The 17,670-nt window shown below is 38.3% G+C and overlaps 1 protein-coding gene and 1 long non-coding RNA gene across 36 annotated transcripts in view; one reads left to right on the forward strand and one right to left on the reverse strand.

The window, feature by feature from the left end:
* Positions 1-1,036: 1,036 nt before the first annotated feature.
* Positions 1,037-17,667, forward strand: LOC307152428. The gene is made up of 3 exons (XR_013820002.1): positions 1,037-1,180; positions 15,716-15,893; positions 16,819-17,667. It is a non-coding gene; the product is annotated as an uncharacterized lncRNA (long non-coding RNA).
* LOC307152417 (protocadherin gamma-C5-like) overlaps positions 11,978-17,670 on the reverse strand; it is a gene marked incomplete at its 5' end in the record, with an annotated part of 153,623 nt that continues 147,930 nt past the window's right edge. For 18 of the 35 annotated variants that reach the window (XM_079861033.1, XM_079861034.1, XM_079861032.1 and 15 more), the window contains 2 exons: positions 11,978-13,799; positions 15,756-15,874. In XM_079861033.1, coding sequence (XP_079717159.1) covers positions 13,570-13,799; positions 15,756-15,874 — 349 coding nt within the window. In that variant the 3' untranslated portion in view covers positions 11,978-13,569. Of the gene's footprint in view, positions 13,800-15,755; positions 15,875-16,947; positions 17,002-17,670 lie in introns of all 35 variants that reach the window. The other 17 variants (XM_079861022.1, XM_079861023.1, XM_079861021.1 and 14 more) reach the window with 1 other exon arrangement.

Raw genomic sequence — 17,670 nt, forward strand, 5'->3', positions numbered from 1 at the left:
CGAGGAAGATAATGTTTTATCGTGTAACCTATTTATGATCAAGAGCTAGATCATGGTGACTCTGTGAGGATTTTTTGCTGTCTGTTCTGAAACATTCATAATCCTGTGACTGTGGTTCTATAGGGATTTACATTTGATTGTATATAGTTAAAAGTCAGTGAGCGAATCCACATTACTGTGAAATCACAGTAAAACAATTAAAACAGTATTTTACTGTAAAAAAACACAGTTAAATATTGTGAAAGTCTGGAAATATTTTACAGTGTATGTTTAAATATAATGTTGTTATTATATATAATTGTCCTAACATTGTCCGGGACCTAGCATAACACATTATAAACTTCTATAATTCAATGTTAGGCTGCATATTAGGTCAGCCGGAACTGGGAACACTCCCCATAAATCCTAATATTCTCTTTACTTCATAAGAAGAATGGTGTCTAGTCTACGCTAATATCAGTCTCTCTGTTTATCCCAAGGTTTAAAGCAGTCTGATGAAGGACACACACACACACACATACACACACACGCACACACACACACACACACGCACACACACACACACACACACACACACACACACACACACACACACACACACACACACACACACACACACACACACACGCACACACACACACACACACACACATTCTTGTACATCTATCTTTATGAGGACATTCATTGACACAATGCAATCTCTAGCCGCTTACCCTAACCTTAACCATCACAACTAAGTGCCTAGCCCGAACCCTGACCCTAAACCTACCCTTAACCCAATTATAACCTTATCCCTAAAACCAAGTCTTGACCCTCAAAGCCAAAAGCGCTATATAAATGAAGGTGACTTGACTATATTGTTTTTACAATGGACAAAATCTATATGAATATACAGTATATAGTATGGATGAAGGCCATCAGGTAAAGGATGATAGAGATGTGCCATCTGTTTTCATTACAGTATTAGAGTAGCTTTCAGCCTCCTTGCAGTCACATGATCACTAATCATCATGTTTGTGTTTGTGGTCTCCCTAAGATATCTGGATGGCAGACATGATGGGGTGAATGGGCCTGATGAGCCAGACTGGAGTCTTTATCAGATTACAGACCCTATTAAGCGATCTGCACAGCAGCAGTGCCGGATGCAGCATTAGCTGTGATCGTATCTCAGTCTTGAGAGGTCAGTGTATTAGAGACTTCGGTAACACTTTACAATAAGTTCTCAGTTGTTATTAGTTAATTCATTAACCAATATGAACTAACAAAGAGCAATATATTCTTACAGCAATTTTTTAACCTTTATTAATGTTACTTAAAAATGTACTGTTGATCTTAAAAATGTATGATTAAATGCCAAGATTTACATGAATTTAGATAATACATTCTTGAAGTATTTTTCAGGTAGTTCATGTTAACTAGCTATAGCTAACTTATGTTAACAAATGAAACCTTTCTGAGAAGTGTTACTGAGATTTCTTAAAATTGAAACAGCTTATTTGGTAAAAATTATTATAATCATTAATAATAATAATAATAATAATAATAATAATAGTAGTAGTAGTAGTAGTAGTAATTTTCAGTGCATAAACACTCTTAGTATTTAATCGAGTTAGGGGAGATTTTGTCCAAAAAACACATAGATGATACTGACCCAGTTTCACAGACAGAGTTTAGATTAAGACAGAATTAGGCTTTAGTTCAATTAGGGCTTTTAAGTATAGCTTTTATAAACGTACCGTAGAAAGAAAAAAAAAACATTACTGATGTGCATTTTGAGACAAAACAATTGCCCTGACACATTTTAAGATATGCCAGTGATATTTGCTTTCAGTTCAAACAGTTCAAACATGCATATGGCACATAGGCTTAAGCCTTGTCTGAAACAGGGGGATTGATAGATAACATATATATTCTCTCTATAGATATTCATTTAAAATGTTTGGCAGTGTTCCTGTGCTTTCTTTATCAGCCATGGACGCTGGCTTGTTTTGCACATAAACAAAGTGCTATTCTTGGGTTAAATTGATGTCATCTTAGGCAGGATCTGAATCTTAACTCCTTTTCTATGAGAGAGCGTGCGTTTTGCCGCAATAATAGTCACATTAAAGCTACAGGCTGAATTACTAATGTATTCCTAACTGCATCCTCCTCCTGGACACACTTCCCTTTTCTCACAAAATCCGGATGCCTTTCTGTCTCTCCCCCGGCTTTGTATCAGAGAACAAAGGCTGAACGTGTGCCACTGTAAAGAGCCTGGCCTGCTGTGCTCTGTGTTGGCATAGAGCCTGTGTGTGTGTGTGTGTGTGTGTGTGTGTGTGTGTGTGTGTGTGTGTGTGTGTGTGTGTGTGTGTGTGTGTGTGTGTGTGTGTTTTCCTGGTAAGAAAATGTCCCCACAAAAAGATGGCAATATCCAAAATCCTTGTCCTTGTGGGGACACTTTTTGGTCCACTTGAGGAAAACATCTAGGGCATAGAATTTACAGTTTGTACAGTATAAAAATCATCATGCCTATGGGATGTTCCCATAAAACATGAAAACCTAACATGTGAATAAAGTCTATTGGTTATATACTGTGGCAAAATGCCATCAGTTTCTAAATGAAAGGGACATCTGCACAGCCATCACACACACACACACACACACACACACACACACACACACACACACACACACACACACACACACACACACACTCCATGATTTATAAGCTGTTTTCCTCACGGGAAACAAACAAATGTAGGGTAAACAATGACTGGTATTACTAGGGGATATTTGGTCGCTGTAATATAGTGAATACCAGCACACACACACAATCATAATAGCATTGTGTTCATAAGTACTCAATTCAACATTTTGCATTTTACATTTTACTCCAGTACTGAGCTGAAGAGTAACACTTTAGAGTTGACTCGGAAGTTTAATCTCAAACTTCAATATATTGTTCCCATATTTAGTATTGTGTTTAAAATGTCTCTTTAACTTTGTGACCTAATTTTATATGTCTATCTTCAGGGCAGAGTGATTTAAGTTTTATTCCCCAGGTATCCAGGCATTATACCAGGGCGTTTGTGCAAAATTCAATTAGTGTGTTGCTTTTTTTCTGCTCGCGCCCTAACACACTGTTCCTCACAGGGACGGAGTGTAAATGGAACTGGAACCCAGAATAGAAACTCTAGAGGCGACTCAGACTAGTTTACAGACATTATATTTACTCTCTTCTCCTTCTGCAATATAGAAAGTGCCATAGGCAAGTCAGTTTCACTAAAGAACAGCGGATAGAGGTACAGAGAGAATTAATGTTGAGGATCACAGTGTCTTTGTCCTGGATCACTCAGACTGTATTTAGGAACAGATGGACCATTAGTGCACTCTGGCTATACATCTGCACATATCAAACCTGGACTAAAAATAGTCAGGGGATTGAAGGTGACGTCACATATCTCTTATATGACCAGTGTGACCTGTAAAATTGTGCGTGAGACCATAAACACATTATGCAGATAGATTTTTAATAGCGTATTGAAACTGCAATACTGCCAGGCACCACTAGTTGGCAGCACTAGTGATCACCTTTTTATTCTCCCCTCCTCGCTCTTTTTCCTTTTGTTCTTTGATTCTATTCTATGCTCTCCTCTCCTCATCTAACATGTTTTTTCACCTGTAGCCCTTTTTCCTTTTCTCACGCTTTGTCTCCTTAACTGATGTCTCTGTATTTTCTTTTTTTTTTTTTTTTTTTTTGTTATACTGTAATCATTTGGATGATTTTAATGTTTGATACTGTTATGTGATTGTTGTTTTCCACATATATCTGACCTAAATCAGACCTCTGCTCCATCAGCTTTGGCTGCGTGACAGATTCTCGTCACACATACAGCCAGCAAACTGTTCACCTTGGCAGTCAGGCGAGTTACTGCGGTTTTCCTTTCGAATGTCTCCACTGAACACTGTGTTAGCTTTAATGCCATCAGTCGGCTGTCAATCATCGCCTCTTTTTATACCCTACCTAACCACCCCACCATCCATTTCGCACATGGACCCATGGGATGGCATATCAAGGGTTAAAGACACCAACCCCACCCTTTCAGAATCTCACTGTGACCTATATAATCCAAAATGGCTGCTACAGAGCTTCATATATGAAAATGTATCTCACCCCTCCCTTTCTTGTTTTCCATCCTCCTTCTCTTTCTCTTCTTATTCTCTTTCTGCATTCATTCATTACTGGGATTTGACTTGAAATCATTTTAATGTGCGTTTACATGTCCTTTCATATTTTCAAGTGGTCAAGAACAGTTTTTTTTTTCAGTGTAGCTCTGCAGGGTGAGCGTTTTGATTTAAATGGATATATGAGGATGCTGTCAGCTGATCCGAAGTCCCGTGGTCTCCGTCAGGAGCATGGTGTTAACAGCAGGCGCATTCGCTTAATGTGGGTGTGTGGTTCAGTGTGTCTCACCGTGTGTTTCTCTGCAGGGATGAGCTCTGTTAATCCTTCGTCTCTGAGCTTAACACAGATCAGATCGGCATCTTGGGTTATTTGTTTCTTTTTCTGGCATGTGCCATAGGAAGTTCACCTCACAATGGCACAAATGTGTGTCAGGGAGATTTTAGCATCATAACTCCCCCTGTCAACCTCCATCGTTTGAACGAATGTTGTATTTTTTATGAATTGGTTTTATTTGCTTTGTGTTTGCATGAAAGTCACTGGATGAATGTCATTTTATTCCTCATGAAACTTTAGTCAATCTCAGTCTAACAACTAGAAAGTAGGCCTCATTGGTGTCATTTTTTTATTATTATCTCATTAGTTTTACAGCAAACTTCAAGAGTTGAGTGACTTCTGAGAAATGGTTAGTTATGGCTGTGCTTTGACAATAATGATGCATTTTATTAAAACATGAGAGGCAGATGAACTTATGACTATTGGCATCTTAAGATATTTATTTATTTTCATATAGTTAATGTCTCAATTCTTTCTTTCTTTTTTTTTTTGCTACTGGTGGTAAAGCTGCAAACTCTTCAGCAGAACTGAACAGTGTATGGTATGTCAGATTGATGTGATCATTTTTGAATTTGTTGTAGCTTAGAAGCGGGTCAATCAGATTATTTGCTCTTCACAGGCTCAAAGAGACTGACATGTCAACTTAAAGTACTTTGCTAGCTAGTTCTGTGATCCTAAAATATGACATAAATGTAGATGATTGATTCTCAATGAATTCATATTGGTACAAACCCCATTTTCAGACAACGGAATCCCTTCTATGTGCTCCAGGTTGGCTTATGGCTGTTGAATATTAAGATTTGATATTTGAATGGCTACAAAAAACTTTTTTTTATTTTTCTATTTTTTAATTTTATTTAGCCACCCCCTTAGAAAACAAACCGTTAATTACATTCTTGAGGTCACAGCCAGATCAGACTGTCTCCCTTAAACTGCCGGCCCATTGCTTCAGTCATCACTTCAAAGTATTATTCTGCCTGAGGGCACAGACAGCCAATCAGCTTTGAGAACTAGATGTAGCTGCTAGCTGATTGGAAGAGGTTTGTGGGAGTCTCCAGGTAAAACTCTTTGCTCACCCTTGTGAAAAAAATAAAAACATCCCTACTACCACTGTTGTTTTCCCCTCTTGTTGAAGTCAGCAACATAGACAATTTAGCTAGATAGCTAGATAGATAGCTACAGATAGCTAGATAGATAGATACATTGATAGATACATAGATATATTCATCGATAGGTACATAGCACATAGATATTTACATACATAGATACATAGATAGATACATACATATTATTTAATCTTTTCTGATAAGCATAGAAAGTCTGGTTGTCTGAAGTGACGTCTTCATCCCTGTTAAATTACAGTCACCCTCATTAGCCCTTATGAGAGCAATCTCAAACATACGCTGCAGATTACATGGCTGTGTGTAAAACGTGTACAGTGTGGAATCACACTTCCATGGCTGTTTAGAGCAGAACCAGAGAGAGAGAGACGTCTTATCTCCTCACCCTGCCCTTCATCTGTCAGTCTGTCACAACTCAATTAGCTTCAGGCTAACCCCACAAAATGGCTTCCGTCACCTCGTCACCACCTCATGTTCACATTCGAATATGGAGAAATGGATGGGATAACGGTGGTTGTTTGTGCATAGAACTACTACAAAATACTTACCAGGTGCTTTTTCAGGTCTACTGTATTGTAGCTAAATTAATAGCATGTGAGCAAAACCCTTGTGAAAAGATCGTACACCTTTTTAAAACGGGTACATATTACGGAAATAATACGTTTTAAAATAATATGAACGTGTACTCTCTTTAAGTAGCCCTTTCTATCATCATTATTAATGCACATTATCTGCAAGTACATTTAAAAAATGTTCTTTTAAGATTTGAAGTAGGCCTACACTATGGGTACAAAATAAATGTTATTGCATTAGATATCAAACCCTGTGGCATTTAGAAAGAAAGTTAGCACAAACACCTTTGCAAGCATAATATTTTACTGAAATATTAACATTTTACGTTCAAAATTATGTCAGAGTGTTTGGACACTGGTTAACAAACGTGTATGTGATGAACTACACCTGTGGTTACTCTGCTATAGGACATTATACATCTTAAATTAACTATGAGACCAGTTGGGTAGTTGCAGAAATAGTTATAAATTTGATGTTATATGACTCATAAGTATAGTCCAAGTGTCCATATACTTTTGGGGCAACTGTATTGAGGCTGAAAATGAATCACTGGTTACGTGGGCAGCAGATTTCCAATAATAGGTGACATTATACGGTTTCTGTTTGTTGTTTGTTGTGTAAGGATTCACCACCTTGCTTCCTACACAGAATTCATGAGTAAATCTCTCCAGGAAAAAAAGAAACACCCACTTTCTGCAAATCGAATGTGAAGGAGGTGTGTGGTTTAGTGTGTGAATCTGGGGCAGTTGTCCTGGTCATAGTCAGTGCTGATGTGATTGGTGTGATGGTGGGGTGGGTCGCTGTGTGAGGTCACATCCTCATGAAGCCTTCAGGCCGTGTGCATCTGAATGATCATCTGTTACGATACTTCTGTCTGACCCAGATGTGTGTATTAGACCGACTCGCTGACTGACAGAACTAGATTACACTATATTGTCTCTCCCTTTTTCCATGCCAGCTTGTATCGACTGTGACATCAGACCAGTCAGTGGCTCGACCCACAATCGGATGGCAGGGGGGCCATAATCAGCCTGAATGAAAAAAAATAAATAGTAGTCCTTGGATAAGTCCTAATAAATAAGCCCTTCCCACACTCGCCCCCTCACACTCTCACAGCTGTTTATGCCACCATTATAAAAAACACTGTAGCACACATATCCAAAACAGCCAGAGAATGAAACACTAGATAGGATTTAGATAACACATTTAATTGAAAAGGAACAATTGGGGAAAAAATTAGCACTTGCATTCGTGTTATACGTGATGCAGATAAAAATAACATGCGGTCTTATTGCAAACCATTTCCTTCCACTGTTCACCCTACAAAATGTCGTCATCCCTTCTTTGTCCGTTGCCATAGTTACCTTGCTCCTTGTTCACGATGAGGTTCCTCTCCCCCAGCCTGTGTGTGCATGTGTGTGTGTGGTTGTGTGTTCTTGCTGCAGGCATCTCTCCATGTGTGCTATCATACATACTTTGATACCTGCCAGAAAGACGAACAAAAGAATGAAAATAAAAGCATGCAAGGAACCAGGCGGGATTGATTCAGAAGGAACGCGAACAGAAGGACTAAAAGGGGGATGGGGGAGAATGACAGTAATCTTCTTACATTGATGCCACTCTGTGTGCTGCTTTAAACATGATATAGTTTTGGCACGAAGCTAAAAGAAAAGATGATACTCTGAACGGAGGATAGACTCAGTGGGTTGCGTGCAATTATTTTCAGTACATTTCCTACTCCACTGACCTGCGAAATGCTCACAGCTGCTGCTCAGGTGGGTTAAGGTCGGGCTGGAAGCCTGCGGTAGAGAAATGCAGACTGGCATGTAGGTTTAGGGATGCGAGGTTGCTATGGAAACGGCCACGGTGGATGGAAGTGGGGGGACAGACCGGTTTTATGAACCCACGCTCTGCGGAGCCTCTGCGCTCTATGAATATTATATAGGACAAGGACTCACTCCACTGACGAGAATCTATAAATATAGACAGCCTTTGAAAGAAACGATGTATAGCAGAAAAAGGAAGGTGTTTGGCAGTAGGGAGAGAGAAAAAAAAAAGATGGTGGGGGTTTAGTGGGAAAAGCTGACGTCATGTTGCATCCCTTTGGTAAGCGTTAAGTGGGGCAATGAAGCATTGCTTTTCTTAGAAGACTTCATAAATCTTTCACACTCCTTGCAATCTGCTGCAGGGCCTAAAGCAAGAAATGGATTGTTTTTTGAGGGTTCTTGTTATTTTAGTTACAATCTTGGTGATTTTGGGGGGATTTTCTATGTGGTTATGTTTGACTCTATTTTTCTCAAGAATTAACTCTTTGGATTTGATTTATTTGTCACTATCACATTTGCTTTTACATTACACATGCACAAAGCTGAGATGAAGAGAAAGACAATCACACCGTCTCCCTCCTTTTAGGGTCTCAAAATGTCGTTTTTGGATGCTCAAAATCCCTGTGTTGGTGGGAGGGCTCGGCTGACGGCCTTGTTTCCATGACAACAGCAGCTGCAGAGGGTTTTTTGTGGCTGTCGACTCTATATTCAGTGTGTCTGAGCAGGGTGGGGGGGAGGAAAGGAATGGAGGGGTGGGGTGCGGGTGCTTGTTCGCCTGGCAGATGGAGTTCTTTTATTCCTTGCTTGCGTTTTCTCACTGAATGACTTCAGCGCTGTCTCACAAAGCAAAGAGAAGCCGCAAATCTGTCTCCTGAAACACCAAACTCATCCGGTTTAGTGAGCAATTTAGTGCACGAAAAGCCAGTTCTTTTGAGGAATGCGTTAGAGCCATCTGACAGTGATGAGGAAGATAGTTTTGATGTGTGCATGATTTGGAAGAACCAACCTGCTGGGTATGAAGGACGTTACTGGTCAGCTGACATTTTACCAGATAATTGTCTGCAGTGTTTTAATAGGAAATGACCTTTCCCTGATGGAATGACCAGTGGCACTGTGTAATGGCAGCTGAAAAGACCATCTGCCCTGCTAGTGTGTAGCGATGCTTCTGTTCGTGTGGGGCATTTACTGGCAATCCACGTGGTCTGGGCTCTGATCAATGACCTTGTTTATGCTGGTTAACAGGCAGCTCTGATTGAACCGCCTAAACAGAGCCATTCAGTGTTGCCAGATAATCAGAGATGAGAGAGCTTTTTTGTTGTCATGTGATATAATTTTATTTTTGTGATGTAAAATGAAAAGCAAGTTAAATTAGGTATACTATTTCTATAATTATTTTTGGGGTCAGTGAGATTTAAAAACATTTTTATTTTTATATATTCACAGATGAGTCTTAAGCCGAGTCCCAGACTAAAACATTTGAGCTGTTTTAGATGAAAGCAACTTGCACTGACAGATCTTAAAATATTTCAGTGCCATTTTTTGGTCTTAAGATAAACACCACATTGGGCATATTTATAACAGCTACTTAATTGAACCATGGCCTAATCCTGGCTTAATCAAAGCCCTGTCTGTCAAACCAGGACTTATACTTTTATTCAACAAGGATGCATTAAATTGATCAAATTTATATTTATTGTAGGTTTTTATGTTTACATTATATTTTAGACTTTAATAAATGCTGTTCTTTTGAACTTTCTAATCATCAATGAATCATGAAAAGCCAAATGTATCACTGTTTCCACAAATATATTAAGCATCACCACTTTTCAACACTGATAGTAATAATACATTTTCTTGAGCATCAAATCAGCATATTAAAATGATTTCTGAAGGATCATGTGACACTGAAGACTAGAGTAACAATGCTGAAAATTCAGCTTTGCCATCTCAGGAATAAATTAAATATTATAATATATTAAAATAGAAAACTGATATTTAACATTTTAATCATATTTCACAGTATTACTGTTTTTACTGTATTTTCAGAGATACATATATAAATATATAATAATATACATATATACACAAATATATATTCAGTATTTGTGTGTGTGTGTTTATTTCTGTATTTTTTAAATGAAGTTTTCTGTGTAGAATATATTTGCTCTGTGACCGCAGCAGTGATTGGTCTTTCATGCTGCACTGAGTGTGATGTTGTGGACTTTGCTGATTGGCTGCATAATCTCCGTGGCAGAGAGGAAATGGAGAGTTTAGCTCTGAAGAAGCAGCTGCTGTCTTGGAGAGTTGCCCGTCTGAAGCAGTGTGTTAATGCTTTCATGTCCCAATACAGCGTCTTAGACAGATCATATAGGGACAGCTTCCTATATCTATAATGCCTTCAATTGGATAGCACATAAAATGATGCAAGATAGACTTAGTTAATAGGAAGTCATTAAATGACCTCTAATCCAGCCATAGTCTCTTCCCTGCAGCGTTTTCAAGCTTCTTTTTGCAGTGGTTATTTGAGGTTCAAATTGTGTCCTTTGATGCAACATAAGAGATATCTAAGAATTGTAATTTTTAAAGAGAACTCGCATCATTCTTTTGTGTATTTCACAGTTGGACAATTCAGTATGAGGTCAGGGTTTTGTATCATTTGCTGTGTGTATGGATGCTGTATTGTGCACATTTCACCTGACTGATTCTGATTCTGCTGTTTCTCAGAATATTGGAGTCCTTCTCTCATCACCAAGGCAACCGCTGCAGTTGTGCGAGGTATCGGCCATTTTGTGGGGGAGAGGAAACTGCTTTGCTGAGAGCAGGTCTGCTTTAATAAAATGGAGGTTTAAGCCTTTAAAGTAACTCATCTAATTTGGCCATGTTCTCGGCTGTGCTCGATACAATCTATAATGTGATTGTGTAAGTGAATCCAAGAACACATGACCTTCAGTTTAAAATGCTCTATGGACTGCGGTCAGCTTTTCTAGTTACATCAATACAATCACTTTAACATAGAAACTAACAGGTTTGTAAGTGACGGACACTTTGCCCATGACATTTCGATGCTGTTATATAATAGCTGGTGAGTCAGTGAATACATGTCTGTGATTTCTGAAGCTGAAAATGAGAGCGGTAATTCTTCTCACAATTCATTTAGACAAAACAGCAATTAAACTAAATGTCCCCTGAACGTACGAATAGCAGATTGGGTTAATGGTTTTTAAAGTAATTACATATTTCAAATGTTTTGTGCTTGCTTTAATATGAGCAGGTGTTTTGGATCTTGCATAAGCTTCAGAATATATCAAGCTGTTTGATTCATCTTTTGTTTATCCAATTTTCAGGACTTTTTCCAGCGATTCCTTCATAGTATACGGGCACGGTGAGGAGTCGTGTTTCTCTGCCATTTGGAGTGCCTCCGCACGCGTATGTCTCTGCTATATATGGATACACGAGAACAGAGCTGATGTCCTACTTCTGAAATCTCTGCAGAGCGAGCTCCTCCTGACGCCAGCAATCTTATTCTTCTTTCTGAACTGAATCAATAATGATACTTAAATTGGGTCATGTGCATTGAAGTTGCAGATATGAACATTTGGAATTGTTTTTGGGCATCAGTGAAGCACATCCTGGGGAAATGGGGTCGGTAATGTTTTAAAAATGTTTTAGAAAGAAATCTCAAAAAGCAAGGCTGCATTTATTTGATAAAAACACAATAAAAAAAACAGTTATAGAGTGAAATATTATTAGAATGTAAAATAACAGATTTATTTGATATAGAATTTTTTTGTAACATTATACAAGTCTTTACTACAACTTTAGATCAATTTAAAGCATCCTTGCTGAATAAAAGTATTAATTTCTTTCAAAAACTCTTACCGACCCCAAACTTTTGAACTGTATACCTTGTTTACATGTCCACAGACCAAGAAACTTAAAAAATACAGCTCAGCCATTACTGTGAGTTCTGACAAAATTTTATTTCAAATGTAAGTGTTCCAATAATAAAGTAAAACATAAATCAACGGCGATATAAATATTAGCTTGTAAAATAAAAAGGGTAACATGAGGTGCTAAGCATTTCTTAAAAGGAATCACAGTCAAATACATAAAGGTAGCCAAGCAGCAGACAGACATTTATATATATATAGATAAGATATTCATAGTCAAACAGACAGGATTGGCATTCCAGTATCATTACCGACTGATTGGAATTACAAGCACAGAAAAGTACAGTCAGATGTGGGGAGGGGAGGGGAGGGGGGCGGTACTCTAATGACAGTAAGTATCGTCTGTTATCTTTCAAGGTGATTGGAGAAAAGGAAAGAAAGTGTAATCGAAGGGGAAAAACACAAAAATATGCACATAGTCCACAAGCCTTAAGCTACGATTGCGTGTCTTCAGAAGTTTCGTAGTATGTACAGTTTGGTTAGTCAATGATCTTGAACACTACACTGGATCTTTTTTTTTTTTTTTCTATCGTCTTTTTTGTTGCTTTTTTAAAAAATACTGAAACATTCCTGTAACAGCCAGCCCTTGTGGCTCTAATGTTTGTACAGACAGGTTACACATTTTATATACACTGTGATGGTGGTGGTTGGTGCAGAATCCTTCCATCTAAGATCCATTCAAGTATAGTGTTGCGCTGAAGTTAGTCATTAGTCTTTCCACATATTAATTGTTTTCTTTCATTTTGGTTGACTTCATGTTTTCCACCGACTCAAAGTCTTAGCACATTCACTTTGACACCAATCAATCTCGGATCTTGACCTTACAAAGGCTGAGATTATCTTTTCTGATCTTTAAAAAACACTGTTTACATTACTTGCAATTCCAAAGGATTTTTATATACCACACTAACCAGAAATAATAGCAAAGAATAGTCAAACGGTGTTAACCTAACATTCAGCTCTGCTTAACTGGCTATTAATGAGAAGACTGAATCTATTTTTAAATACCATGCCAACAGTCCAGTGTCTCACCATCTGGTTTTAGACAAATGTGAATGTATTCTCTAACAACATCCTCTTTGCACTGCATAGTTCAGCTCAATACTCATTTCAGTCAAGGTAAGAGTTGTGGCACATTATGTTAAAAAGCCTAACAGCGTTTCATTTTGTAACCACAAGAAGCATCTACTTTGCTTTGAAAAGAACACAAAAAAGCCTAAAACATGACATTTGAGGGGGAAAAAAATAAAAGAAGAAATGCATGTTTTCTTCTTGTTTTAGTAATGCTATTTACAGGACAGAGTTTTCTGTCGAAGAACGAGCTTCAGGAATCTGAACACATCTCCTTTCCTTCAGTCATTTTTCAGTGACAGGAAATGTTAGATTTTTTTGCGGGGTTATTGAGTAATATATTGTATTGGAATTCAAAAAAAAAAAAAAAAAAAGTAAATCTAAAACAAACAAATGAAAACCTCAGACATAAACATTGAATCTTAATCTTTTGATTCTTTGACCAAACCTGTGGACACGTTTTGTGAGGAGAGATGCTCAGATCCCGGGGAACATATTTCTGCAGCTCTTATAGTGCTTCCACGTGTGTCTTACTTCTTGTCTTTCTTGGTGGGCTTCTTCTTGCTGGCGGGCGTCTGAGCTGCTTTGGGGACCTCAGCGGGGGGCAGGGCCTGAGGAGGGGGAAGGGCCTGCTGGGGTACCTGTTGCTGAGGGTTGGCCGTGAGGGTTGCGGTACTGCCCGGGATGTACACGTTCTGGCGGTACTCTGGGCCGTACTGTAGATTGTAGCGAGGGCCGAGAGTTGCAGTGGCTTCACTTGCTTCTGAGAGCAACGGTAGGGTGAGAAAGAAAGAAAAATGGCAAGAAGGACAGGAGAGAGAGAGATGGGAAAGGTTAGAGATGGGTTGGTTCAGCACAGAGCTCATAATTCAGTCACTCAGGAACCGCATTGCAGCTCCTTCAGTGACCTGCTTCTGCCTGCCCATCCCCCATGCATTATGAATGGCGTAACATCGACATGCATCTCATACTCAGCAACACTCTTACAGGGACAGAATACATGTGTACTGTATACACAAGAATAGAACGCACTATTTTCACAGTTCTTGTAAAATGCATTGCAAAGGGAAGTGGCATTGTCCTCTTATGGCAGTGAGGCAGGTCTGCCTTTGTTTTCACGCAATAAATCTGATTCCCACCCCCCAAATTCACAACAAGTCAAAGCTCTGGTCAATTTAACATGGACCCACCCTTGTGAAAAAGCAAGTGCACTTAATGGTCTTGAATGTGCATTACTCTTAAAGGTGTATATATATATATATATATATATATATATATATATATATATATAACTTGCCGATAATATCAATGAAATAAAAGGCCACTTAAATGTACTTAGAGAGTAAACATTCATGTTTCTTAACACACTTAAGTATGCTTTAAAAAAAGTCCACTTTGTAATAATGTCAAATTAAACTTACATTTTAATACATCGCGCTTTAAAGAAGGACACTTATTTTGTGTTGACAAACATACTAAAGCACACGTGAAGTATTTGATTTTAATTTTAACGCTATTGTGTTTTTCGAACATACTTTAACTTTAAATTTGATATATTTTATAATGTGTAAATGCAAATGTTTCAACGGAAATGGCACTTAAGTGTATTGTAGTTTACCATTAATGCTTGTCATTACATTCAACAGTACACTTTAACCATATTTCAAAGACAATAGAAGTAATTACAAAATTACATATAATGTTGTACTTAATTCTTAAGTGGGACAAAAAAGTAACTCTAAAATTCAGCTAATTGCCTTTAATATAAATTATAATATTTTTTCATTTCATTGCCATTCACAATCCAATTAAGTGTCCGAAAACATTGCATTCAGTTCGTACTTAAGTAAATTCTTAAGTAAAGTGTTTACTTAATTCTTCGTAAAGTATTTAATTTCCATAATAATACTCTTTTTGAAAGTACAGTAAAGTGTTATTGTGTTACTAAATATACATTTATCTCTAAATAAACGTACAAAGTACATTTACATGGCCTTACAAGTTTAATTTTAAATATCTTTTAAATATCTTGAAAATTTTTTATTCTGACTAAAATCATACCAGCCCAGTGTGAATTTGAACTAACAGATCTAGATAATGTGATTGTATAGCTCGGCTTCATCTAGCATGTATATATGTGAACATACTCTTGAGATTCTGATTCTTAGAAAGACTGCATTCATCTTGGCTAGAGAAGAACATCAGCACATTGTTGTTGTGTTGACTGCAGCTGCTGAGGGGGAGAAAGTCTCCTTTGTCTCTTTACACTCAATTAGTTTGACTCTATAACAGTCAATAAATTGTGAAATCCATTGTACCCTAGAAGCTGCACTCTCTCTCTCTCTCTCTCCTTACATCACCCAGTTACTAACGCTCTTCAGAATCTGATCTAGAGGACTGGTGGATCAAACACAGTATGTGTATAGGCTTTCCTCCTTTACAGACGAGCATATGTTGTGTTTTGGATGCCGGTGGGCTGATTTGCCCCCGGCGGGTTGCTTAATTAGCTTAACCAGCAAGATTAAAATGAAAATTTAGCTTGTAAAGCTCATCAGCCAGAAGGACATTTTAGTTTTGCTGACTCAAAAGTTAAATTGCATATAAGTGAAATATAGTAAAGGCTAAATGTGCTAATGCTTTCTCCCCATGTTCTTATTCGCTCTCTTTCTGATGCAGTTTTCTAAGAGAAGGGGTTATAAGCGAGATTGAGATTCACCGTTCGCTGCCGCCATCAGAGCCTGGAGCTGTTCAGCTTCGGTAGGGGGGTTGGGCCACGGTCCTGTTCCCGCTATCACACCAGCGCCGGCACCTGCCTCGTCAGGACGCACTCCAGCCCTACACAAGAGAGAACGGGGTTAGTGACTCGACATGTGCTCACACACATTCATGGTGCTTTTTTTCTCACATTTTATCTCTCGCACACACATATGAGAACAGCAGCCACCAAGTTTGCTAGCATAAACGCACCCGGTTCATTAGCTGAGACAGCCATTTTGTGTGACAGGGCAGGACAGTGCAGTTCAGTCAGAAAATGGAGGCTAAAGTCGACAGAGCCGAGGTAAGCATGATGTAAACAGACAGATGAGCTGATCAGAATACAGTTTTTTGTCTGTTTACACCATGTGGCTTGGCAACACATACACTTTGCCCTTTGATTAAATCACAACAAGCTTTATTTAAAGGGATAGTTCACCCCGAAATTAAACTTTTCTCATTTACTCAACCTCATGTTTTTCCAAACCTGTAGGACTTTCTTTTTCTTCTGTGAAACACAGTGGAATTCAATGGGGTCCAGTGTTTGAAATATATTGTTTAAAAAAAAAAAAAAAAAAAAAAAAAAAAAAATGTCATACAGGTTTGGAACGACATGAGGGTGAGTAAATGATGACAGAATTTTCATTTTTGGGTGAACTATACCTTTAAGTATATTTCTTGTTATTACAGGCTGCTCAGTTTCAAAATGTCACATGAATAAAAAGCATTTTTTTTTTTTTTACTCTCTCTACCCACACAAACAGATAGCGTGGTCCGTACATGAGGACAGAAATATTTCTCTACTCTTTAGGGACATACTTCACAGACTTGGCTCTACAAAGCCAAAATAAACCAAATTGGAACAAACAAGTTTACTAAGCACAGGTAAACACAGTGCGACGACAACCCGCAGAGCAAGATGCAACGAACAGCTATCAGCGATACACAGACATCCAAAAGCCTTATCCTTGAATGAACCGGACTGCATGTAATTTGCGTTTACATATATATATGTGTTGGAACAGACTGGACAGCATGTCGCTGGAAGCTGCAGGACACATAATCTGAACGACCTAAACACAGCACTAGAAGGCCACACACCAGGTGAAGCCAAACGCTACCACACACTAGCCTTCTCTTCGCCTTCACTCTACCTGGACTTCTCGTATGGAGTCCATCTCTGCTGCAGGGTGTGGAACCTGTGTTGACTGAAAGATAAGCACAGGAGCATGCAGCTGTCACTCAATCGCCCCACGTCCAGTGAGGACGAGACTGATCAGAGCACATGGATGGGTGTTCCCTTGAAGTTAAAACCTTGTATACGGTACTATAAAGACGTTGTGTCTCACAGGTAGTTGGTTAGCCTTTGTATGTTTTTATCTGATGATTGCTGTCATAAATAATATATCTGGTGCTTTTGCAAGATTTTTTTTCACGTGATTTCTTTTGCAGGGTTTTATTTTTGCAGGATTTTCTACACAGGATTCTTTTGCAGGGTTTCCTTTGCAGGATTTATTTACAGGATTATGGAACAGTGGCGACTTGTCATTGGGATCTGTAATATTAATAATGTCAATAATGATAGTATTTTGGACTAAATGTAGAGATGAAAACACAAAGGAAGGAAATCTTTTCGGTTCTAATCTATATGTTTTTGTCTATGAGTATTATTTCCTTAACTCTTCTTGCTGACTAACTTCAGAAGATAGCGACCATTAAAAGTCTGCATGGGCACTCAAATGTTCACGGGTTATCCCTGATTTTGTTCTGTTATTATGCTCTGTTATCTCATTCCAATCAGACAGATTAAATTCGAATTATTACTAAACATAGAGGGTAATACCACGTGGATAATCTCAAATGTTATTTATAGGTTT

This window comes from Squalius cephalus (genome assembly GCF_949319135.1).
Source record: "Squalius cephalus genome assembly, chromosome: 24".
NCBI lineage: Eukaryota > Metazoa > Chordata > Actinopteri > Cypriniformes > Leuciscidae > Squalius > Squalius cephalus.